The sequence below is a fragment of the Bufo bufo genome, chromosome 3 (genome assembly GCF_905171765.1).
Source record: "Bufo bufo chromosome 3, aBufBuf1.1, whole genome shotgun sequence".
In the NCBI taxonomy this organism is placed as follows: Eukaryota; Metazoa; Chordata; class Amphibia; order Anura; family Bufonidae; genus Bufo; species Bufo bufo.
Window position 1 is genome coordinate 210819382 of NC_053391.1, and position 27174 is coordinate 210846555.

Below are 27174 nucleotides of genomic sequence, written 5' to 3' on the forward strand. Positions count from 1 at the left end.
CACTTCTATGCCTCCTTGAAAAAACGCTGCTAGCGATGATGAAAGAGGATGTGGCACAGGAGGAGGAGGAGGAAGAGGGATCATTTTGTAGGGTTTCCGGCCAGTCATTCACAAGTGGCTCCGAGGGTGGGTTCCTGCAGCCACAAACGCCAGGTACACAATTGTCCAGCCAGGGCACAGTTCTGGAGGATGACGAGGTGGAGGATGAGGAGGAGGAGATGGGGGAGGAGGAACCATGTTCACAGCAGGGTGGCACCCAGACCAGCTCATGGTCATCACTGGTGCGTGGCTGGGGGGATACAGAGGACACATATGATACACCTCCCACAGAGGACAGCTTTTCGTTGCCTCTGGGCAGCCTGGCACACATGAGCGATTACATGCTGCAGTGTCTCTGCAACGACCGCCGAGTTGCCCACATTATAACTTGTGCTGCTGGATCCCTGTTACAAGGACAACGTACCGTCCTTAATTCCGTCAATGGAGCGTGATCGTAAGATGCACGAGTACAAGCACACGCTGGTAGACGCGCTGCTGGTGGCATTCCCACCTGACAGCGGGGGCACAGTGGAAGCACAAGGCAAAAGCAGAGGAAGAGGTCGCCAACGCAGCTGGGGCACCACCAGCACCTCAAAAGGCATGGTTAGCATGGCTGAAATGTGGAAAAGCTTTGTCAGCACGCCACAACAACCAGCACCACCAGCTGATATGGAACGTCTTAGCAGGAGGCAGCATTTCACCAACATGGTGGAGCAGTATGTGTGCACACGCCTACACATACTGAATGGCGGCTCTGCCCCGTTCAACTTCTTGGTCTCCAAATTGGGCACATGGCCTGAGCTTGTCCTTTACGCCTTGGAGGTGCTGGCCTGCCCTGCAGCCAGTGTATTATCTGAACGTGTGTTTAGCACGGCAGGGGGCGTCATCACAAAGAAGCGCAGCCGCCTTTCCACAGCCAGTGTGGACAAGCTCACGTTCATTAAAATGAACCAGGCATGGATCCCACAGGACTTGTCCGTACCTTGTGCAGAATAGACATGTATACCGGCCTTAACCAGCCATTGTTATACTGCAGCGCAATTGCTCATTCTTGCGTTTTGGATATTTCACACTCTTTTGGATTGTACCCTAATTAAAAAAAATAAAAATTTAAACCAAAAACCAGTCCTCCTCCACCGCCACTTCCACTTACACCGCTACGTCCACCGCCTCCTCAAACTCCTACTCCATAGAAACATAGAAACATAGAAACATAGAATGTGTCGGCAGATAAGAACCATTTGGCCCATCTAGTCTGCCCAATATATCTGAATCCTATTAATAGTCCCTGGCCCTATCTTATATGAAGGATAGCCTTATGCCTATCCCATGCATGCTTAAACCCCTTCACTGTATTTGCAGCTACCACTTCTGCAGGAAGGCTATTCCATGCATCCACTACTCTCTCAGTAAAGTAATACTTCCTTATATTACTTTTAAACCTTTGCCCCTCTAATTTAAAACTGTGTCCTCTTGTGTTAGTTTTTCTTCTTTTAAATATGCTCTCCTCCTTTACCGAGTTGATTCCCTTTATGTATTTAAAAGTTTCTATCATATCCCCTCTGTCTCTTCTTTCTTCCAAGCTATACATGTTAAGGTCCTTTAACCTTTCCTGGTAAGTTTTATCCTGCAATCCATGTACTAGTTTAGTAGCTGTTCTCTGAACTCTCTCTAGAGTATCTATATCCTTCTGGAGATATGGCCTCCAGTACTGCGCACAATACTCCAAGTGAGGTCTCACCAGTGTTCTGTACAGTGGCATAAGCACTTCACACTTTCTACTGCTTATTACCTCTCCCTATACATCCAAGCATTCTGCTGGCATTTCGTGCTGCTCTATTACATTGTCTTCCCACCTTTAAGTCTTCTGAAATAATTACTCCTAAATCCCTTTCCTCAGATACTGAGGTCAGGACTGTGTCAAATATTCTATATTCTGCCCTTGGGTTTTTACGCCCCAGGTGCATTATCTTGCACTTATCCACATTAAATTTCAGTTGCCAGAGTTCTGACCATTCCTTCTAGTTTTCCTAAATCATTTTCCATTTGGCGTTTCCTCCAGGAACATCAACCCTGTTACATATCTTTGTGTCATCAGCAAAAAGACAAACTTTACCATCGAGGCCTTTGCAATACACTTATGAAGATATTAAACAAATTGGTCCCAGTACAGATCCCTGTGGAACCCCACTGGGAACATGACCTTGTTTGAATGTTCTCCATTGACTACAACCCTCTGCTTTCTTTCACTCAGCCACCGCCTAATCCACTCAACAATATGGGAGTCCATGCTCAATGACTGCAGTTTATTGATAAGTCTTCTATGTGGGACAGTGTCAAAAGCCTTACTAAAATCTAGATATGCGATGTCTACTGCACCTCCACCGTCTATTATTTTAGTCACCCAGTCAAAAAAATCTATAAGATTTGTTTGACATGATCTCCCTGAAGTAAACCCATGTTGTTTTTCATCTTGCAATCCTTGGGATTTTAGATGTTCCACAATCCTATCCTTTAATAGGGTTTCCATTAATTTGCCTACTATTGATGTCAGACTCACTGGTCTATAGTTGCTCGATTCCTCCCTACTACCTTTCTTGTGAATGGGCACGACATTTGCCAATTTCCAATCTTCCGGGACGACTCCTGTTACTAATGATTGGTTAAATAAATCTGTTAGCGGTTTTGCCAGCTCACCACTAAGCTCTTTTAATAATTTTGGGTGTATCTCATCAGGCCCCTGTGACTTATTTGTCTTCACCTTAGACAGCAAACTTAGAACATCTTCCTCTGTAAAGATACATGCATCAAATGATTTATTAGTCATCCTTTCTAGTGGAGGTCCTTCTCCTTCTTTTTCTTTTGTAAAAACTGAACAGAAGTATTCATTAAGGCAGTCGGCTAGCCCTTTATTCTCTTCTACATACCTTCCGTCCTTTGTTTTTAATTTAGTTATTCCCTGTTTTAATTTCCTTTTTTCATTTATATATCTGAAGAATGTCTTATCCCCTTTTTTCATAGACTGAGCTAGTTTTTCTTCTGCCTGCGCTTTAGAAGTTCTTATAACTTGCTTGGCCTCTCTCTGCCTAATCTTGTAGATTTCCTTATCTTCATTGCTCTGTTTTTTTTTATAATTACAAAATGCTAGCTTTTTATTTTTAATGATTTGGGCCACTTCTGCTGAGTACCACAGTGGTCTCTTCCTTTTTTTGCTTTTACTGACAAGTCTAATGCAATTTTCTGTTGCCTTCAATAATGCACCTTTTAAGTAGTCCCATTTCTCCTGGACTCCATGTAATCCGTTCCAGTCTGATAAGGACTCATTTATGACTAATTTCATTTTTGAAAAGTCTGTTTTTCTAAAATCTAAAACTTTGTTTTTGTGTGGTGGGACTCTTTCACAGTTCTTATATAAACCACACTGACTGGTGATCACTAGATCCCAAGGTTTCGCCTACAATGACATCATATACCGAATCCCCATTGTGAATAACCAAATCCAAATGGCCTCCCTCTCCGGTTGGGCTCCTCAACCACTTGTTGTAGAGATAACCCCAGTAGGGAATTTAGAATATCTGTACTCCTGGTAGAACTTGCTATTTGGTTTTCCAGTTTATATCTGGAAGATTGAAATCTCCGATAATGATTAACTTCTCCTTTCATTGTCTTTTAGCTATTTCTTCAACTAGTAGATCATCTAGTTCTTTAACTTGACCAGGGTCTATATATCACACCTACACGAGTTACTGCATGGTTAGCAAACTTCAACGTAACCCAAACTGACTCTATGTTGGCCTCACCAACTTGTATTAGGGTTAGATTTAATGCTATCTTTCACATACAGGGCCACTCCTCCTCCTTTCTTGCCTTCTCTGTCTCTTCTGTATAAAGAGTACCCTGGTCTGGTTATGTCCCATATGAACTCCACCTCATAAATCAATTTTTATATTTTATTTGTACGTATTTTATTTGATGTCATTTCACTACTTTGTCAGTTACATTTTCTGGTTAAATTCTGCAATTTTTGGGGTGTGATGTACCACTGCTATACCTATTAGACCGTTAAAAAAACATAATAAAATTGTACCACTGCTATACCTATAGACAGGTTAAAAAAAATAAATTGTCAGTTACATTTTCTGGTGAAATTAACAAATTTTTTGGTGTGATGTACCACTGCTATACCTAGTAGACAGGTTTTTTTTTTAAAATAATTGTCAGGTACATTTTCGGGTGAAATTCACCAATTTTTGGGTGTGATGTAACACTGCTATACCGAGTAGACAGGTAAAAAAATAAATAAATTTGTCTGTTACATTTTCGGATGAAATTCAACAATTTTTTGGGTGTAATTATACCCCTCCTTTACCTAGTTGACAGCTTAATAAATTTCAATAATTTTTCTTTTACATTTTCGGGTGACAATAAACAATTTTTTTCTGTCATAGACACCTGCTCTATACCAAGTAGACAGGTTAATAAATTTCTGTAATTTTTCTGTTACATTCTTGGGTTGACATTATACAATTTTAGACGTGAATAAAACCCTGCTCTGCATAGGTGTCAGGGAATAACATTCTGGAAATTCTTCTTAACTGATGCGCGCCACCTCTTTTGATTCAATGCTTAAACTTTACAAGTAGTACCACATTTGCACTTCAATACTTTGTCCCACATTTCCGCTTTACTCTTTTGCCAACATTTGCCCTTCAATACTTTGTCTCACATTTCCGCTTTACTCATTTGGCCCCACATTTGAGCTTCTGTAATTTGTCCCACATTTGCGCCTCAATAACTTTTCCATATTTCCGCTCAATCCCCAAAAAAATTTTGAAATTTATGTCCCTTAAATTTGGTCTCTTTTTCTCACTCTCCCCTCTCCGGCGTGGAACCCTGATTCGTCGATAACCATGATCAACATGGTAGGCTCAGAAAAGAACATCGAAAGTTGATAGAGAAGATATCGAAATGGATGGGGGTTGGTCACTGAGGCACCTCTACATAGGTGACAGGAACATAAATTTTAAAAAATCGTCAATTACATTGTGCCGGATAGAAACCCCTGCTCTGCATAGCTGACAGGGAATACAATTTAAGAATTCTTCATTAATTGATGCACGACACATCTTTCATTCAATGCTTAAACTTTAAAAAGTTGTCCCACTTTACGCTTTAATAAATGTCCCATATTTCCGCTCTATATTTTTAAATTTGAAAAAATTAATCCTCCCTTGGATGTGGCCTCTCACGCTCCTTCTCCGGCCTGGAACCCTGATTCCCCGCCACCCTGTGATCACCATGGTAGGCGCATAAAAGAACATTGAAAGTTGATAGAGCAGATATCAAATTGGATCAGGGACGTGCGACATGGTGGGGCAGTAAGTATGCACATGCCTACACGAACTGAATGACAGGGGTCAGCCCCTGCAACTTCTGGGTCTCCAAATTGGGCACATGACCGAGCTTGCCTTTACCCCTTGGAGGTGCTGCCTGCCCCTGCAGACAGTGTATTCTGAACGTGTGTTTAGCACGACTGGAGGGGGTTATCACAGGTTATATTTCCCAATGTTTTGGGTGGTACCCTAATTTTAAAATTTTTTTAAAAATTTTAAACCAAAAAGCAGTGTAGGCTACCTCCTCCATCGCCACTTTCCACCTACACCGCCACCTCAACTTCCTACTCCATATGGACCTCATCCTAGATCAAGATATTATTTTTTATTTTACGTATTTTATGTTATTTAAAGTAATTTCCCTATCCACATTTGTTTGCAGAGCACTTGCCATGCTCTTAACCACATGTTGATGCCATTTGCAGCCCTCTAGCCCTTTCCATTACATTTTTACAGCCATTTTAGTGCTCAAAAGTTCGGGTCCCCATTGACTTCAATGGGGTTCGGGGTCAAGTTTGGGTCCGGAACTCAAACTTTTTGTAAAGTTCGGCCGAACCCGTCGAATTTGAACATCCAGGTGTCCGCTCAACTCTAGTTATGACAATCTGCTACACAGACCTATATTAATGTCCTTCACACTGCTCACAAATGTAGGTAAATGCACAGAACAAGCACCTAAAAGAAGGTGTGAAACTCAAATAGACACCATCCACACCACCTATCCATGTAACACACCACCGTCCCCCAAAGAGATTTTAATATGAAATATACCTCGGCACCATATTGTGCAGATAACACTCAAAGAAGACACAATGTTACCATCTTGTAACATGACCCTATTCCTCTAACCCAAACACCACACCATTGACCTCCGCAACACTGCACTTTCTTTATCTACACTCACCAAAAACAATGTAGGTACTATCTATGGACAGAGACTCACACAACTCCCTCTTACACTATCAACATATATTGACTAAAAATTCTATACTGTCAGCGTATATTTATTTAAAATCCCCCCAAAGAAAGGTTCCTCAAAAGCAATTATAACATGCAAAATATCGAGACATATAATGTGCAAACCACACACAAAAAACGCACTAACAATATATATAACGCAACAATACTGGTCAAATTATATAGAAAACGCTACATTACCGCACAAGCGATATAATTATGTAAATTTTATCCAAATACCACAATACCAAACTTCAGTAATTATAAAACAAACTCCCCATACTATCTAATCCAAAAAAGAAGAAAAGAAGCCAGAAAAGATTGACACTACGCGATTTACCACATTAACACAGTGAAATCCAGCATATGGAACACATCCAGGAGCATAATATGCAAACTAGCCACAAAAAACGCACCAACAGCAGAAAAAACGCAACGATACCTCACAAACGCATCTGTAACGCACAAACGAGAAAACTATGAAATTTTTATCCAAATCTTCATCTAAAAACTACAACAGCAATTCCCCGCAACCATAAAGCTTGCTTCCTCTATCCAACCAAGAAAAACAAAGAAAAGAAAGAAAGAAAGAAAGAAAGAAAGAAAGAAAGAAAGAAAGAAAGAAAGAAAGAAAGAAAGAAAAGGAAAAGAAAATTAACATTATGTGGTCCACCACATCCACACAACGAAATCCAGTCCAGCTTTTCAACGTACTCACAGACAGAGTAACCACTGATGAAGGAGGCAGCTTAGACCTCCGAAACGCGTATGGTGAATACTTTACAAACCCGCCATCATAGCACTGGATAGACACCATTGAACAGTTTGGAAGCGCTTCCAACAACTACCTCCCCCCTTTTACTGGATTAAAAAGATCGCTACAACGGCGATCGTGAACGAACCAGAGACACGTGGGACACCATACAGGTGACGTCACACCCACGTGGGACACCGAAGGAAGACATCTGAACGGCCAATACAGAATCCAGAAGGGATGCTAACAGCCGCAACATACAAATCCAACGGAGAAGGTAAATTACAGTCAGGGTGTGGTCCTCTTCACCGTGTGGGATGTCACACAAGGTACAGCACCCGACTGACATATTAACATCTATAACTAGGGGCGTAGCTATAGGGGGTTCAGAGGTAGCAGTCGCTACCGGGCCCAGGAGCCTGAGGGGCCCAAAGACCCTTGTGCCACATAAGAAGACACTGGTATTATAGAAAGTGTATGCAAGTTACACCTCTGCTGGACAGAAGGGGTTAGGTTAAGAATTTGGTATGGAGGAGGGGGGTGCAGTTTCAATTTTTGCCTCATGCAGCACGAAGGTTTGAGGAAGGGGGGCCCAAGCTGAACTCTTGCACCAGGGGCTGTCTATAACCCTGCTAACACCATCAGTAACAATGACTGGCTACCAAGTTATAAGAGGGAAGCACTGCAAATAACAAGCATATTTACTTATTTATTTTCTTATCCTCAAACTGACTGCATTGGAAGTTATCTGAAATTTACTAACAACCACTGAAGGTGGAGATAACTGCTGAATTTATTTTTAGTTTCATTTTTATTTTAATTTCATTTTTTACCCACTCATATACAGAAAACTATCAAGAAGTCCCTCTCTCCTGGACAAACTCAGTGCACAATCCCAATAGCACTGTACCATGTACTAACCCCATGTACTAGTTCTACACATTGTATTTTACGATCCTCCCTCACCCCCTTCATTTAAAGTATACTTTTTATGATCAATATTTATATGAAATAAATGCACATTTTACCTACCAATTCGTCTATATTGCTCTCTAAGTGTTCTACCAGGTGAAGAGTGACGGTTTTCCACATTTTAAAACATACAAATGTCCCTGCCTTTGGAGTATTCAAGAAAGTCTGTTTAGACCTTCATGTCAGGTCAACTGTTATTAACCAATTTGCTAACAACTTTCCCTTCTGATATACAAATCTAGGGAGTTCCTTAAATATATTATTATAGTTATAATGATGCCCCAATATTTATGGCCATCAAACATAAAATGAACATGGATCTATTTATCCTGACTTTTCTTGGTACTGGAGATAGAAATTCTCATTGCTTTTCTGGGCATAGAGCCTAGCTCTAACCCTACCTGCACATTTCATTTTTGTAATACCCACATTTGTGTAATTTTTATTTTTCTGTATACTCTGGGTTGGGACAAAGCCCATAATTTTTTTACTGTATATAGCAGCCAGTTCAGTAAGTCAGTTTTTAAGAAGAGATGTGAATACAGAACCCACCTAATTTTTTCTTGTTGCTCTTGGACCTTGTTGTTGTTCCAGTTTGCTGTCAAGTAGCCCCTTCGATTGAGGAATCTGAATCATTTACAAGGTTCTCTGTTCCTATAAATATGAATCTGACGATCCTCCTGTTTTGTTCTTTCTTTAACTCCTTATGCACCCCGTCATATTCTTCTACCCATGTTATTTTTTAAATCCACGTCCAGTTTATTAACTTCCTTCTGAACGTTAAAATTGCAAGCTGTAAGTGCTGGACGGTCAATAGCATGAGATCGAGGGAGTGTCAATTGGCATAATGCATACCAGTTCTGTTGTTACAAAGTATCATCTTTTAATAATATTGAACTCAATCCCTCTGGCATTCTTTATACTTTAATATAATCTGTTAGTTTGGGAGCAAGGAGGAATATGCCTGTTTTTTTTATTGCAGCAATTTTTTTTTTTTAGGATCGTTAATTAAGACCTCCTTATACTCACCACTCCTTGACAAACCAGCTTATTCAGCTTGTTGTAATGTTGATTTGCTCTCTCTATCCTAATGCTTTATTCTCAGTGATATTTGATATTTCTCCAAATGACATACTTGCTTCATAGTTTGCTCTACATCAGACACCTCTAAATGTTGTCATATTGTCTATCTCATAACAAAAACCTTCTGATTCATTTCAATGCAGTTCATAGTACAGTGTTTGTATAATTGTTTTTTAACCCCTTAAGGACCCTGCCATTTTTCACCTTAAGGACCAGGCCATTTTTGCAAATCTGACGTGTCACTTTATGTGGTGATAACTTTAAAACGCTTCTACTTATCCAGGCCATACTGAGACTGTTTTCTCATCACGTATTGTACTTCATGACAGTGGTAAAAATTGAGTAAAAAAGTAATAATTTTTATTTATTAAAAAAAATCTAAATTTACCAAAAATTTGGAAAAATTATCACATTTCATAGAAACATAGAATGTGTCGGCAGATAAGAACCATTTGGCCCATCTAGTCTTCCCAATATACTGAATACTATGAATAGCCCTTGGCCCTATCTTATATGAAGGATGGCCTTATGCCTATCCCATGCATGCTTAAACTCCTTCACTGTATTGCAGCTACCACTTCTGCAGGAAGGGCTATTCCATGCATCCACTACTCTCTCAGTAAAGTAATACTTCCTGATATTACTTTTAAACCTTTGCCCCTCTAATTTAAAACTATGTCCTCTTGTAGCAGTTTTTCTTCTTTTAAATATTCTCTCCTCTTTACCTTGTTGATTCCCTTTATGTATTTAAAAGTTTCTATCATATCCCCTCTGTCTCGTCTTTCTTCCAAGTTATACATGTTAAGGTCCTTTAATCTTTCCTGGTAAGTTTTATCCTGCAATCCATGTACCAGTTTTAGTAGCTCTTCTCTGAACTCTCTCCAAAGTATCAATATCCTTCTGGAGATATGGTCTCCAGTACTTGCGCACAATACTCCAAATGAGGTCTCACTAGTGCTCTATAGAGCGGCATGAGCACCTCCCTCTTTCTACTGCTAATGCCTCTCCCTATACACTCAAGCATTCTGCTAGCATTTCTGCTGCTCTATGACATTGTCTGCCTACCTTTAAGTCTTCTGAAATAATGACCCCTAAATCCCTTTCCTCAGATACTGAGGTTACGACTGTATCACTGATTTTATATTCTGCTCTTGGGTTTTTACGCCCCAGGTGCATTATCTTGCACTTATCAACATTAAATTTTAGTTGCCTGATTTTTGACCATTCCTCTAGTTTTCATAAATCATTTTCCATTTGGTGTATCCCTCCAGGAGCATCAACCTTGTTACAAATCTTTGTGTCATCAGCAAAAAGACACATTTCCAAATTTTCAATTTCTCTACTTTTATAATAGATAGTAATACCTCCAAAAAAATTTATTACTTTACATTCCCCATATGTCTACTTCATGTTTGGATCATTTTGTGAATGCCATTTTATTTTTGGGGGACGTTAGAAGGCTTAGAAGTTTAGAAGCAAATCTTGAAATTTTCAGAAAATTTCTAAAACCCACTTTTTCAGGACGAGTTCAGGTCTGAAGTCACTTTCTGAGGCTTACATAATAGAAACCACCCAAAAATGACCCCATATTACAAACTAAACCCCTCAAGGTATTCAAAACTGATTTTACAAACTTTGTTAACCCTTTAGGTGTTCCACAAGAATTAATGGAAAATTAAGATGAAATTTCAGAATTTCACCTTTTTTGGCAGATTTTCAATTTTAATAATTTTTTGGCCACTAACAAAGCAAGGGTTAACAGCCAAACAAAACTCAATATTTATGGCCCTGATTCTCTAGTTTACAGAAACACCCCATATGTGGTCTTAAACTGCTGTACGGGCACACGGCAGGGCGCAGAAGGAAAGGAATGCCATACGGTTTTTGGAAGGCAGATTTTGCTGAACTGTTTTTTTGACACCATGTCCAATTTGAAGCCCCCCTGATGCACCCCTAGAGTAGAAACTCCAAAAAGTGACCCCATTTAAGAAACTACACCCCTCAAGGTATACAAAACTGATTTACAAACTTTGTTAACCCTTTAGGTGTTCCACAAGAATTCATGGAAAATAAAGATGAAATTTCAGAATTTCACTTTTTGGCAGATTTTCCATTTTAATCAATTTTTTTGCCACTAACAAAGCAAGGGTTAACAGCCAAATAAAACTCAATATTTATCACTCTGATTCTGTAGTTTACAGAAACACCCATTTGTGATCTGTAAACTGCTGTATGGGCACACGGCATTGCGCAGAAGGAAAGGAATGCATATGGTTTTTGGAAAGCAGATTTCACTGGGATAATTTTAAGCTGCCATGTCCCATTTGAAGACCCCCTGATGCACCCCTAGAGTAGAAACTCCAAAAAAGTGACCCCATTTTAGAAACTGCACCCCTCAAGGTATAAAAAAACTGGTTTTACAAACTTAAAGAACTAAAACAAGAATTAATGGAAAATAAAGATGAAATTTCAGAATTTCGCTTTTTTGCCAGATTTTCCATATTTATCAATTTTTTCCAGTTACAAAGCAAGGGTTAACAGCCAAACAAAACTGATTCTGTAGTTTACAAAACACCCCATATGTGGTCGTAAACTGCTGTACGGGCACACGGCATTGCGCAGAAGGAAAGGAACGCCATACGGTTTTTGGAAGGCAGATTTTGCTGGACTGGTTTTTTGACACCATGTTCCATTTGAAGCCCCCCTGATGCACCCCAAGAGTAGAAGCTTCCAAAAAAGTGACCCCATTTGGAAACTATGGGATAAGGTGGCGGTTTTGTTGGTACTATTTTAGGGTACATGATTTTTTGGTTGCTCTATATTAGACTTTTTGTGAGGCAAGGTAACAAGAAATAGCTGCTTTGGCACCGTTTTTATTTTTGTTATTTACAACATTCATCTGACAGGTTAGATCATGTGGTCTTTTTATAGAGCAGGTTGTTACGGACGCGACAGTACAAATATGACGAAAACATTTTTGGTTGTTTGTTTCAGTTTTACATAACAAAGCATTTTGAAAAAAAAAATTTTTTTAGTGTCTCCACATTCTGAAAGCCGTAGTTTTATAAATTTTTTTGGGCAACTGTCTTGTGTAGGGGGCTAATTTTTTCGAATGAGATGACGGTTTGATTGGTACTATTATAGGGTGCATATGACTTTTTGACTGCTTGGTATTACACTTTTGTGATGTAAGATGACAAAAAATTGCTTTTTTTACACCGTTTTTATTTTTATTTTTTTACGGTATTCACCTGAGGGGTTAGGTCATGTGATATTTTTATAGAGCAGGTTCTAACGCGGCGATACCTAATATGTATACTTTTTTTTATTTACTTAAGTTTTACACAATAACAGCATTTAAAAAATAAAAAAAAATATGTTTTAGTGTCTCCATATTCTGAGCCATATTAATATTTTTTTTTGGGCGATTGTCTTAGGTAGGAGCTCATTTTTTGTGGGATGAGGTGACGGTTAGACTGGTACAATTTTGGCGGGCATACGCCTTTTTGATCGCTTGGTGTTGTTCTTTCAGAGAATTTAAGTGACAAAAGTGGTTTTATTTAGCACAGTTTTTATTCTTTTTTTTTTTACGGTGTTTATCTGAGGGGTTAGGTCATGTAATATGTTTATAGAGCCGGTTGATATGGACGCGGCGATACCTAATATGTATACTTTTCTTTTTTTCCCTACTTTTTAAATTTGTTTTTTACTTTATTTGGGGAAAATGGCGTGTGTTTTCTTTTTTTAGTTATTTTTTCTTAAAACTTTACATTTTTTGGGGGGAACTAAATTTTTTCAACATTTTTTTTTCACTTTATTTTTTGTCCCACTTTGGGTCTTCAACTTTGCAGGGGGCTGAATCTCACAGGCTCTCCACTGGAAGGCAGCCTGATCCCTAAGGAAGGCATCGGGTTGCCATCCATGCATTGGGTCCCCGTCACAGCAGCACGGGGACCCGATGGCAGCTCCGATCCCTGCCCGACAACGCATGTGCCGGGGTCAGCGCTGACCGCGGCACATGAAGGGTTATTGCGCCGGCATCAGTGATTTCACCGATGCTGGTGCATGCAGCAGGGGTCAGGCTATCAGTGACTGCCGGACCCCTGCCGCGGATCGGGCGGGCGCAGCTCCTGCAGCCTCCCGATTCCCATGAAGTACATGTACATCACTGGTCTTTTAGTCCTGCAAAGAAATGACGTACATGTATGTCATGGGTCCTTAAGGTGCATATATTAGCTGGTATGGCGTGTGAAGATGCCAGGCCTCTTCTGTCAGCCTACTCCATGTGGATATATGTTGAACATGGATTTTTGGATCGGTGGACTTTTTTAAAATGTTGTTGGAACTTTGTAATTTGAACATTATATGATATTTGATAAAGCTTTATTTTATACATATTATAGAAAAAAAAAGATTACTGATAATGTGTCTCGTTGGAGTTCATTCCTGCTAGTGTGCTTTGTAGATGATTCCTACTCTCACAGCGCACACACACACATGCTCCCAGTCTAAATTACTTTAGCCATTGACCAGTCCTTTTCATAATTTATAGGAGCCTCAATGGTGCTCCAGACAGTATGTGACCGTTGGTTCTCTTACGATGATCTCTCAGATTCACTATCCTCTGCAGTTGCTTTCTTTCACTGAGTGACACCTCTGGGAGTTTCTCTTGCCGGACCTTTCTCTCCATAACGCCCTTTTTCACTGCTCAACTCAACAAGCGTTACGTTCTGACAATCACTTGATCGTTAGTGGAGGAGACTGCTTTATGTAAATGCTAATGCCATTGCTCGTCCCCATACAGAATCATTGTTTGCCGGCAGCAGAGTGCTGTTTAGACAGCACAATCTGCTGTCGGCAAACAATTATTTAGGTGACCGCATGAAAGATCCAATTACCCAATGAATGAACCTTTGGTAATTTGTGGCACCTTTACACCTGCAGATTATAGATAGCAAGTGCTCATATGAACGCTTGTTAGTAATGATGTGCCAAATGTTTGGACAGTGTCAAGGGGCCTTAAGGCCTCTTTCACATGTCATTATTATAGTCATTAAACAAGACAGAGATCGGCACTACACCTCAAACCATCAGTAGAACAACATGTCCAGTGCAGCTATTATTCTCGTGGTGGTGCTCAGTGCATATAGCAGATCCAGTGATATATGTAGTAGAAAAGAACAAATGCACCGGCACCCACCATAACAATGGTATCTTATCCAATAGTCTTCCAAAACATAATAATCATACTTGTGTACAGGGTGAAAGAGGCCTAACTTTTCCTTTCTCACTCAGCAGCCAAATGACTCCACTGTTCCTCAGGTTTCAGTCACTCCCTGGTATTTCTTCCACAGCCCACCCCTGCACTCCTCGGTGACTGCCTAGGCTCAGATCGCAGTCATAACTCACAGCAGGTCTCACAGTCCCCTATCGGCTCACTGCACGAAAACTTTTGGAAGCAAGTCAAACCCCACCTACAACCATTACCATGCAGTGCTTCTAATTCCACAGTGTACCGCATCAATTCTGACACAATACACCAGTAATGGTCCCTTCTGACTGACACTTCCAACTCCTGCAGTACAATGGTGTAAACAACTAACACAGGAATGGTAACACATTTGAGGCAATGGTTCACCAACTCCAAATCTAGACACCAGGTAGTGCCTGAATTCTGTGGGTAAAATTGTCACAAAGTAATACAGTCTTGAGATTACAATATCTGCACACTTAATGGGGTGGGTATGAGTACTTGCAGGTCATCCCCCTCACAAGCTGGACAGGCAGATGCATAACTTAATCATACAGTGCAGCAAAATGGTAGGAAATTAATAATGAAGACCATTAAGAAATTTGCTTAATTTTGCATTGAAGCAATAAAACAATAAAACATCAAACAAAAGGTGTCCATAGCCTTTAACGATAGTCCCCTTTCCACGTGCCCCATCAGAAGAAGTTAAAGCGTGGGTCGCGTAGCATGCAGTTCTGAGATTTTGCCACTTGTTCCAAAACATTTGCTCATGTCAGAAAAAGTGGCTTCATAAATGTGGTGTGAATACAGTGATAAATCTGCCCGGTGAGTGTAGATTATTATTACATATGATTGTTAAATGGATCAGATACTTACTTTCTTCTGATACCAGAATATTGCGTCTCTATTCTCAGCAGCCATGCTTTTATGGTTTCATTGGAACTTCTGACTCAAAAACATAGGAAAATCCTAAGCATAAGAAATTGATATGTAAATATAAAAACAAAGAACAAAATGACAAAAAAAAACTCCACATTTCAGCACATTCCACTTCTTCAGACAAACATGAAATCTCAGGTTGAACTTAGGCACAAGCTCAGTCCATGGCCCAAAATCATTGAAAAGTTCAGGATGTTGAGATTTGTGGTGCCGTTAGAGTCCTCTTAGCGATGCCTGTCTGTGAGGCATGGGTCACCACCCTTGTTCCCTGCAGAAATGAAGCATTAATATATGCAAATGAGCTGAAAGGAGCACTGGGGGCATTGGCGTCAAACCTAGAGGCTCTGCACTCTATGCGACTGCCACACCCTCTCCACTTTGATTGACAGGGCCAGGCAGTGAAAACGTCATCATGCCTGCCTTGCTCTGTCAATCAAAGTACAGAAGGCACAGCAGTTAAAGAGAAAGCAGAGCCTCTACATGTGACTACAACGCCTCGGTTGCTCCTAGAGGCTAATTTGCATAAATTAAAAGTTCTCAGCAATGCCAGTACATATTAACATGGGATCAACATAAAAGCCTTCAGCACGCAACATGTCAGACAGTTTTATAGGTACAAAAGCTGCTGATAGATGCCCTTTTAAATGGGGTAGTCCCAGCTTGACATTTATGAGATATTCCACTCATCCACTCAGTAAAAGAAAGACCACATTTTACTATAACCAAGCTGGCCTTGGTCACTGTTCTCTATATCCGACCTGGTCTCCATTCTCCTGCCTTGCACGCCACTGGTCATCCAACACCAAGGGCACCTCAGCCACCTCTAGGCAGGAGACCCAAAAATCCGGGGTGCACCCCGAGAGGAAGAAGAGTTGTGCCCCTTCCAGCACTGCACACACCTAGGAGAGCACTTGAGCAGGGTAGCCACCGTGAGGACTATGATCACCCTCATTGCCACAGCTACCATTCCTATCCTCTCCACCTCCCTCACACCTCCCCAGTGGGCCAGCACACTGCAACAGCATTATATAGGTGAAGGGGAGAGCAGTTAAAAAAGTGCCCAGATTCCAAGTTCCCAGGAAACAGTACATTCATGTGCAGTGCTCCTAGGCTTTTTGCTCTTTGCTTATGTCTTCTGATTGGATGCGAGAGCTGTCAATAAGAGCAGAGGGCTGGGGAATGTTCAGTGCATTTGATCAGCAAAGGGGATTAAAGCTTGGATTTCTTGGTCATCTAACCTGCATGGCCATTACCCAAAGAAAACTTACACTGTTCTCCCTACGACCTATAGATGAATCAAACTGAGTGTTACAGATTTCCTTTAGGATTCCTACTAGTGTTGATCGAGCACCAAAGTGCTCGGGTGCTCTGGCCGAACACATCGGGATGCTCGGGGGCTCTTCCGAGCACTCGAGTATAATCGAAGTCAATGGGAGAACCCGAGCATTAAACCAGGCATCCCCTGCTCTGAAGAGGGAGGGTGCCTGGTTCATAGGAAAAGGTCAGAAAATAATGGAAACACCACCTAAATGGGTTGGGAACAGCATGGGGAGGATGTCTGGACTCCCAGGTCGCTGCTGGGAACGATGTTGCCACTTTTACAGACTGACAATAATATGCACCAAACTGAAGATAAAATCGATTTTAGAGGAAAAATTGTTAGGAAACATTCTTTCCTATATATTTACTTGTATATAAAGTGCAAGTGCTGCCAAAAATTACAAAGAAGAGGCACTCCGATACAACTTGTATATCACATAAAGGAGGGCCTAATTTATTGGGGTACAATTGTTCATGTAGTGCAGTGCTTCTCAAATAGTGGGGGCGCCCCCCCTATTGGGGGGCGCCAGGCTCCGTAAAGGGGGGCTCGTTCAGGGCCTGGAGCTGGGGGCCGGCAATAACGGTGGGGCGGTGCGGTCACTGTACTATAGCCCCGCCCCACCGCTCCCTCTAGCCATGCTCCAGCATCGCAGGCTGCGATGTATCAGCGGGGAGGGACTGGGGAGGAGGAGCTGGGGGCCGGTGCGTTCACTGTGCTCCGGCCCCCAGCTCCAGTACAGATTATAGAATGTGTAAAATTAATAATGATTCTATTCATTAGGCCCCCTCTGTAGTAGAACATTCAATATATCCATCCTACTCACAGGGCTGTTGTCGTAATCCAGGCCGGCTGGGCAGACGAGCGGCAGCGTCACTGACTGACGTCACGTGCCTGCCCGGCAATACTTTATGAATGAAGCAGGCGGCGCAGGCACGTGACGTCAGTCAGTGACGCTGCCGCTCGTCTGCCCGGCCGGCCTGGATTACGACAACAGCCCTGTGAGTAGGATGAATATATTGAATGTTCTACTACAGAGGGGGCCTAATGAATAGAATCATTATTAATTTTACACATTCTATAACTGTACTGGAACGGCAATGGGGGGGTCTGTGATGGCACTGTTATGGGGTGGGGGGGGTCTGTGGATGGCACTGTTATGGGCTGGGGGGGCACTGTGGATGGCACTGTTATGGGGTGGGGGGGTCTGTGGATGGCACATATATAACAGTGCCAGCCACAGATCCCCCTGTAACGGTGCCAGCCACAGATCCCCCCCATAAGTGTCCGTCATCCACAGATCCCCCCCATAAGTGTCCGTCATCCACAGATCCCCCCATAAGTGTCCGTCATCCACAGATCCCCCCATAAGTGTGTGTCCGTCATCCACAGATCTCCCCCATAAGTGTCCGTCATCCACAGATCCCCCCCTAAGTTGTCCGTCATCCACAGATCCCCCCCATAAGTGTCCGTCATCCACAGATCCCCCCATAAGTGTCCGCATCCACAGATCCCCCCATAAGTGTCCGTCATCCACAGATCCCCCCCATAAGTGTCCGTCATCCACAGATCCCCCCCATAAGTGTCCGTCATCCACAGATCCCCCCCATAAGTGTCCGTTATCCACAGATCCCCCCAAAAGTGTCCGTCATACACAATCCCCCCATAAGTGTCTGTCATCCACAGATCCCCCCCATAAGTGTCCGTCATCCACAGACCCCCCCATAAGTGTCCGTCATCCACAGATCCCCCCCATAAGTGTCCGTCATCCACAGATCCCCCCCATAAGTGTCCGTCATCCACAGATCCCCCCATAAGTGTCCGTCATCCACAGATCCCCCATAACAGTGTCCGTCATCCACAGATCCCCCTCCATAAGTGTCCGTCATCCACAGATCTCCCCATAAGTGTCCGTCATCCACAGATCCCCCCATAAGTGTCCGTCATCCACAGATCCCCCCATAAGTGTGTGTCCGTCATCCACAGATCCCCCCATAAGTGTCCGTCATCCACAGATCCCCCCATAAGTGTCCGTCATCCACAGATCCCCCCATAAGTGTCCGTCATCCACAGATCCCCCCCATAAGTGTCCGTCATCCACAGATCCCCCCATAACAGTGTCCGTCATCCACAGATCCCCCATAAGTGTCCGTCATCCACAGATCCCCCCATAAGTGTGTTCGTCATCCACAGATCCCCCCATAAGTGTCCGTCATCCACAGATCCCCCCATAAGTGTCCGTCATCCACAGATCCCCCCCATAAGTGTCCGTCATCCACAATCCCCCCCATAAGTGTCCGTCATCCACAGATCCCCCCATAAGTGTCCGTCATCCACAGATCCCCCCCATAAGTGTCCGTCATCCACAGATCCCCCCCATAAGTGTCCTCATCCACAGATCCCCCCCATAAGTGTCCGTCATCCACAGATCCCCCCCATAAGTGTCCGTCATCCACAGATCCCCCCATAAGTGTCCGTCATCCACAGATCCCCCCATAAGTGTCCCGTCATCCACAAGCGGCGTCCCACGCGGTGTCGGTTGCCTAGCAACTCTACGGCTGGAGAGAGGGAACCCCCGGCCCCCGACAAAATGATACTATTTACAGTCGCGCGGGGGGCGCGAAATGTTTTCTTCTTCCTAGGGGGGGCATGACAGAAAATAATTGAGAAGCACTGATGTAGTGGGACTCCTACACTCATAAAGCCTATGCACTAAGTGAAAGGGCTGCCAAAAATTACATGGAACCGGCACTCCAATACACCCTTTGTTACACATAAAGGAGGGCATCATACACAGCCTTGAAAAATTATGATTGATGGCCTGCTGGTGACCCTCAAAAACATTTGGAGCAAGGGCCTGCTGATCTGACCATCTAAAACATTATGGCGAGGGCCTGCTGCCGCTTTGATGACTCTAGATAACCTGGGGCCAATCGCACGTCCTCGTGACGGCGACGATCCATTCAGATGTCTGCCCTATCAACTTTTGATGTTATTTTTAGCCCAAACCATGTAGACCATGGGTAACGGGGGAATCATGGTTCGATTCCGGAGAGGGGAGCCTGAGAAACAGCTACGCTACCACATCCAAGCAAGGCACATGCGCGCAAATTACCTATTAGGTATAATTAGGTGAGGGCTGCAGGGGAGCTGACCCTGTAAAAGAGTTTTAGGGTGCGGGCCTGCTGTGAGCTGACCCTAGTAAAGATTTTAGTGCGGGCCTGCTGGTGAGCTGACCCTCTAAAAGGGTTGTTAGTGAGGGACCACAGGTGAGCTGACCCTCTAAAACATTATATTTACGGCCTGCTGGTGAGCTGACCCTGTAAAACATATATTGCTGCTGTCACACACAATAGTCCTTACAAGACTTTTGGTCTCTGAAACGGTTTTGTACAAAAAAAAAATATTCAATTACACTCCCTACACTCTCTGGCCCTTCCTATGCTCAGCTCTCCCTCACTACGAATAAGCCGAACATGCGTCATCGGTGCTATATAGCACCCGATGACGCGTTCCGGCCAGCCAATCACTGTAAGCAGTAGCCAACATGGCATTACAGTGAGGGCAGTACTTACCTGCACGTTTATTGGCTGCTTAGCAGCCGCGAAACGTGCGGGAAGGAGACTCGAGCATTGCACTCGAGCACATGCGGTACTTGGTCGAGTACCGCCATGTGCCGAGCATCAAGATGCTCGAGCCAAACAGGTGTTCGGTCCGAGCATGCTTGATCAACCCTAGTCCCTACACAAATTTTGTTCAAAGGTTTTTACCACAAAAAAAACCCTGAAAAACTTCATGTAGTATTGTTTTAGTCTTTTTTGCCACCTGGGTTTTCACTGTGTTTCTTTACACAATTGTTTTACTAAGGGCTCTTTCACGCAAACGTTTTTTGTGTTCCTTATAACGGGCCATTTTTTGCGTTCTGTATACGCTCCGCAAAAAAAAGGAATGTACGCCTTATGCATTCCGTTTCCGCATTCCCGTTTTTTCCATTTCCGTTGGAAGATAGAACATGTCCTATTATTGCCCGAAAATCACGTGTCGTGGCTCCAGTCAAGTCAATGGGTCCGCAAAAAAAAAACAGAACACATACCGAATGTACTCCGTATGTCTTCCGTATCGGTTCCGTTTTTGTGGAACCATCTTATTGAAAATGTTATGCTAGCCCAACGAATCGGAAACACTACTGGAACGGAACGGAATCGGAAACACTACTGGAAAAAAAAAACTGATCCGTCTTACAAATGTCCATCAGTTGCATACATTTTGCCGGATCCGGCAGGCAGTTCCGGCGCCGGAACTGCTTGCCGGATCACTCTGCGCAAGTGTGAAATAATGGCATCAATGAATGATAATTCATTAATTTGGTCAATGATCTGGATTATTGCTTCTGATGGAAATGAACTTGTTCTTACAGACGCTTCAAGCTAATAGACTTGCTATCTAGTCAATCAGCACTTGTTTCAGAAAATGATCTGTCTGTGTAAAAGCTCTGAACTACTGTGTAACATGAAATTTCACAAGACCAGAAGCAGAATACACAACAGAGACAACCAATTGGGACATATCTCCGATGAAAAACAGCGATAGCACAAAGTTTTCTCCCTAAAAAAGTTCTCTTAACTTACAAGAGTTTATCAATTCTATGACTGTCCATTAATCCAGACTATTTCATGATCCAGCATCCAACAGGTCTCGTACATCGCAGTCACGCTGAATGGTAACATTTCTAAACTTAAATATACATCTATAAAAATGTATGACTATAAATGTATAAGAAACTAACTTAATGCATGCCAAATGATAAGGAATAGAAAAACGTTTAGACCACGTGAAGAAATGAGAAACTGCATTGCAATGCAATATATGCAGAAACCTTGTGACTCTACTGACTGCAGAATGAACAAATAAGCAGACGACTACAACAGAGGAATGAAATTCTGTACGTGTGAGATGGATTTACACAGTGCCATTAGAATTAGGATAATAATCCCAGAGCAAACCATGTTACTTACAGTTTGGGCTGTAAACCTGCATTACAGCCAGTGACTAAGCACTCACTGCCCATACTGCACTATGGATATTTGCTGGCTGCAGATCACATACTCAGGTGTCAGCACAGACTACACATTCTCAGCAGCTCACACTTCCTTTTTCCGGGTCTGTTATGAAATCCATGGTAGTTACAGGGCATTTAAAGTGATAGTCCTCCTGTCAGTGCGATGAGTAGTACTAAACACATAGCACATCTATTAAGTAGAGTAGTTTGGTCTTACATATATAACAATTCCCTGGTATGTTATTATCAAAAAAATTCTCTTTACTAATGGACTAATAAATTGCAGGGAAGCTATACTTTTTAGGTTGCTTTTATCCAAGTGTTTTCTGCACTTTTGTGTTTTTTTTTGTGGCGTTTTGTTGCACCGCATTTTTATATATTTTTTTGCAGTAAAAAGTAAAGAGGTTATCTGAAGGTCCAAGAAAAATGACCGAAGCAATAAAAATGCTGTGTGTGCCCTGTGTTTTAGGTCATTTTTCTTCATTAGGTGGCATTAGTCGTTATTTTTTTTTATGTTTCTGACCAGTGATGGCCAGTTCGCAGTGTTCGCTATCCGCAACACATGCGGGCTGCCATCTTAAATCACAGGTAAGTCCTTACCTGTGCCTGCGCCGCGAGCCGGTCCTGAAACAAATGCGGTCACCGGGAGCAGCAGTTCTGAGAACAGCCCGATGAAGGCCCCTGGCGGCTGGCCATCACTGTTTCTGACTTCTAAAAATGTAGCATACTGGAGCTCTCAGCGTTTTCCACCAAAATAAGCACATGCATTTTTTTTTAGGCCACTTGCACTTTTTGTGGCGTTATTTTCTGGTATTTTTTACAAACAGTGCCTCAGATTTATTAATCTTAGTCAGGCTGTCTACACCTGCACGAGATCTATCACAGTGGCTCCAGCTTGATGATAGATGTGGTGCAGGAATAGACACTTCTGTCCCTGCTCTATACCAACTATTGGTAGGCTTTCTTTGAGACAGAATTTTGCACCAGAATTGAGGAGCACTTTTGGCGCAAAAGAGCACACCTTCTCTTGAAGCTCCACCTATTCCCACTTAGCCCCTGTCCCTTTCGAGCAAGGCAGAAAGAAGTGTAGAAAACCCTAGCTTGTGCCAAACTACATCACTTTTTGATAGATTTTAGGCACAGACACATTAGTAAATCTGAGTCAATGGAGCACATTTACTAAGCTCCCATTTTCTTTTTTTGGATAAAAAAAAACAGGCGTATTGGCGTATTTTTCTTTTTTTGTTTTGTCTGATATCTAGTGTTTTTTTTCTTGTAAGAAAGGTTCAAATCACAGACAGGTCTAATTAGAATGCCCATGATAATGTGGTGCAAGTGAGCGAAATTAGGCGCATGTCTCCATGAAAGTAGTGTTGCAACTCACCACTGTTTTTACTACTAAATCCGGTGCAAAATAAGGCGCACCTACATAAATATGTCGGAAAAGAGGCGCAAAAGTTTGAAAACTTCTGAATTAGTCTTAAAACTCACAATAGGAGCAACAAAAAACAGGCTTTTTATTCATAAAAATAGGCGCAGACACTATAGTAAATGTGCCCCAATGTGTATTACCTCTAGCGTCTACTTCATGGTGTTTCTCTCCTATAGTAAAGGTGATGTAAATGCCTGAAAAAACACCAAAAGTTTCAGCTTGCTGTGATTTTCAAAAGATGCCAAAAAATCTAAAAAAAACTCACTTAAGCAACAAAAACTATGTTTTATATTCAGCTAACATCTGAATCTGACGTTCTACCACAAAAAAAGCTGCAAAAAATGCCACTAAAAATGTCAGCAAAACCCAACCGTATTTAATGGATTATAAAATACACTTTTTATTCCAAAAAATGGGGGGAAAGTGGCAGTGCGTCTTATAGGTGAGGGCACGGGAAGGTTAGAGCAGCGCTGCACTTGCATGTACTCACCTTCCCTGGTCTTCTTCCAGGTCCTGCTGTTGTGTACTGAGTGGGGCTGAGAGATCTGATGAGGGCTGATTTGAGGCTGATTGAGGCTGGGGGTTCTGATGGGAGGCTGATGGAGGTTGGGGGGTCTGATCTGAGGCTGATAGGGTCGGATTGGGGGTCTGATCTGAGGCTGATGGGGGCTGATCTGAGACTGATTGAGGCTGAGGGTCTGATGAGGGCTGATTTGAGGCTGATGCAGGCTGGGGGTTCTGATGGGAGGCTGATGGAGGTTGGGGGGTCTGATCTGGGGCTGATGGAGCTTGGGGGTCTGATTTTGTCGTCTGATCTGCAGTCTGATGAAGAATGGGCATATGATTTGGGGGTCTGATGAGGTTCTGATAGAGAATTTATGATACAGAGAATTATAGGTGGATCACGGCGGATGTGGTTTCTCTCTATCCTCTATTCCCCACGGGTTGCTCTGCTGGCGATGGAATACCATCTTCATCGATATACTGATTCAGTTCCGTTTTATCAATTTCATTTGTGAGGTCACAGAATACCTTGTTAACCCCACAACTACTTTGTGTTTGATGGGTGTGCACTACCTGCAGACCCGCGGAGTGTCAATGGGGGCCAAGTTCTCACCATCTTTGGCTAATCTGACAATGTCCTATTGGAAGAAAAGTACATTTATAGTACATTTATAGTCTGGACAATCCGTTTGGGCCTGGTTGGTCTGGTACGGCAGATACAATCGACGACGTACTTTATGGGATGGGGCGGGTGGTGTGTCTGCCGTCCCAGACCTCCAGGCCTATCTAAACAATAATGACTATAACTTACAATTTATCTGTTCTGTACATGAATCCCACACCAATTTCCTCGATTTGACACTCCGCGGGGTGTCCAGGAGAAAGGTGCACACCCTCACATACAGGAAAGGAGGTGTCTGGCAATTCAATCCTCAATGCAAAAAGTCACCATCCAATGCATACCATCAGAGCAATCCCCGTGGGTGAATTTATGCGTGCGGCCAGAAATTGTAGTGAGAAAAGAAAAACTAGATGATGAGTTGATAAGTAGCTCAAAGACTGAGGGAAAGAAACTATCCAGCTTGGATGATTAGAGGGGGAGAACAATTGCATCACAAAAAGATAGAGAAGAGATGTTGTTTGGGAAGCCAAAATATAGGAGAAATAAAGGGGCCTCTGTCGATGGTATAACAGTTCGTAGAGATAGTGAACAAGACAGCATTCCTACTCTATCCCTGACATATAGCAGTGAATTTAATTCAATTAGTTTGTCTATAAAAAAAATGTCTGCCAATATTATTTGACGATAATATTTTATATCAAGCTCTTAAATCTGGTTGCAGAATTGTCTCCAGAAAAGCTGCTACTCTGTCCTGTTCACTATCTCCTTCCCTCTATACTGCTAGCAGTATGGTAAAAAACGTTAAATCTAGTTGGCTTGTGCTACCAGGGCTTCACAAAATGTGGAGGTAACCCCTGTAAGACTTGCAATTACGTTTTACATACTCAATCATTTTGACAATTCAACACACACAGTCAAATTTCCCATCCGCAACTATATTAACTGTAATACAGAGGGAGTTGTCTATGTCATCAGATGTACCCACTGTGACCTGATGTACATAGGCAGCAACGGCCCGGAAATTCAAGAGCCGTATACTTGAACACTTGAATTATATCAGTAACCCGAATATCCTCAATATCTCAAATATAGCGAGGCACTTTATTACAAAAACATGCCCGTCAAGTGTCGCATTTTCAAGCTTTGCTATAGAAAGAGTCCTGGCACCCAAAAGGGGCGGTGACCATCGGAAGAAAATTCTTCTCCGAGAGGCCTACTGGATCTTTAGACTTGGGTCTAGGATTCCACTAGGTCTCAACTTGAGAAAAGAACTGATGTATATTTACCATTGACGCATAGAGCACAAGAATCTATAGATATATATACTCACCAATAGTTCTATATGAAGGTCCAGCTTATGCCCATTATGATCCATCTCCCCCTCATCATTTTAGTTGAAGTGTGACCTATTTTGTCAGAAGGCGTCGCATATATCGGTTCAATACTGCTCAGACAATGCTACACGGTGCGGTTTGGTTTTCCCCAGTGTGATTTATATATAGCACGAATTGGTCTGGTGGACCTAGGGTCAGTAGGAATTATATTTCATGCTGTCTATATACAGACTGTACAGCCTGAGAGCACTGGATATGTCAATCTGCAACGAGTACTTTAACATTAATCTGTCTCCGCCGCTACTATTTTTTTGTTTTCATTATGTTTCATGAGAATTTTTATGGGAATTGTCAGGCTATAATCATCTGCAATACTTTAACAGGATGAAGGGGCCATTCTTTGGTTGTTTGTATCTTATATTTTTAAATCTGTTGAATGATAATGTATTCACACTGTGCGGCTTTTCCCGCAAGAGTAAGCACCATGGTATATCCAGGGTTAACATGTTCCGAGAATACCTTCACAGTGTGTTACTAATTATACCTGTAATTGATGAACCAAATGAAGAGGTGTGGCCTCTGTTGTGGCAGCCTATGGGATTGGAGTTTCCTCTCTGGATTTTGGAGGAGGTGCACTCTAATTCCTTTATATTGTGGGGTCACACATAGCATGGTGGTTACGACTAAGGGTACTTACCCGAAACGCGTCAACGCCCATGCCGTGTATCAAGTGGCCATGTCCGTTTTATGAATAATACTAATAAAGAAGAGCTGTAAGAGGACCTCCATTGTCTCCAGAACCTTTTTCTACTTGTCTGCAGCCTGCTACGGGAACACTCCCCCAGGGCCTCTGGAGCCGGGATTATATACCATACAGGAAGGTGAGCTGGAAAAAATTTCTTCTAGTTCTGATATGAGGTTTGATGAAGAATGAGGGTCTGATGAGTGTCTAATCTAAGGTCTGATAAAGAATTGGGATCTGATTTGGAGTCTGCTCTGAGTCTAAAGAAAATATTATTTTCCTTATTTTCCTCCTCCAAATCCTAGTTGTTCTTATAGTCCGAAGAATACGGTAGGGTCAAAAAAACAATGGATGTCTAGGGACTAAAATGTCAGAAAATTAGGGAAAAAACAATCAGAACCAAAGCAGGCTTTTAACTTAAAAAAAAAACCACTGACCCAATGTGTCCCATAGACTTCTGAGTAATATCTAGAGCTAGTATTTTTTTGAAAAAAATAAATAAACCCTGGGTGTCACAGACTTCCTTCATATTCACTTTTTCGTTGCCATTTTGGCTTGTAAAAACGCAAAAGCTTGTGGAAAAATGCCTGAAAACTTTTTAATACTTAGAGCATGCTGTGTTTGAAAGAAAAAGCACTGATTAAAAATGTAACACAAAACACAATTTGTGGTGCATTTAATATATCCTTATTACCTTGCAGCTAACATTTGACCACAGCCAAAAATGACTAAAACGCACCAGAAAAAATATTGCAAAAAATTTCGCATTTTCCAA

The 27174-nt window shown here is 42.2% G+C and overlaps 1 protein-coding gene across 3 annotated transcripts in view; it reads right to left on the minus strand.

The window, feature by feature from the left end:
• Window positions 1–21854, minus strand: part of PHTF1 (putative homeodomain transcription factor 1) — a 281946-nt gene extending 260092 nt beyond the window's left edge. For all 3 annotated transcript variants that reach the window (XM_040423902.1, XM_040423901.1, XM_040423900.1), the window contains exons 1-2: window positions 21722–21854; window positions 15326–15418 (exon numbers count right to left, since the gene is read on the minus strand). In XM_040423902.1, the coding sequence (XP_040279836.1) occupies window positions 15326–15370 (45 nt within the window). In that variant the 5' untranslated portion in view covers window positions 15371–15418; window positions 21722–21854. The remainder of the gene's footprint in view (window positions 1–15325; window positions 15419–21721) is intronic.
• Between the last annotated feature and the right edge of the window lie 5320 nt (window positions 21855–27174).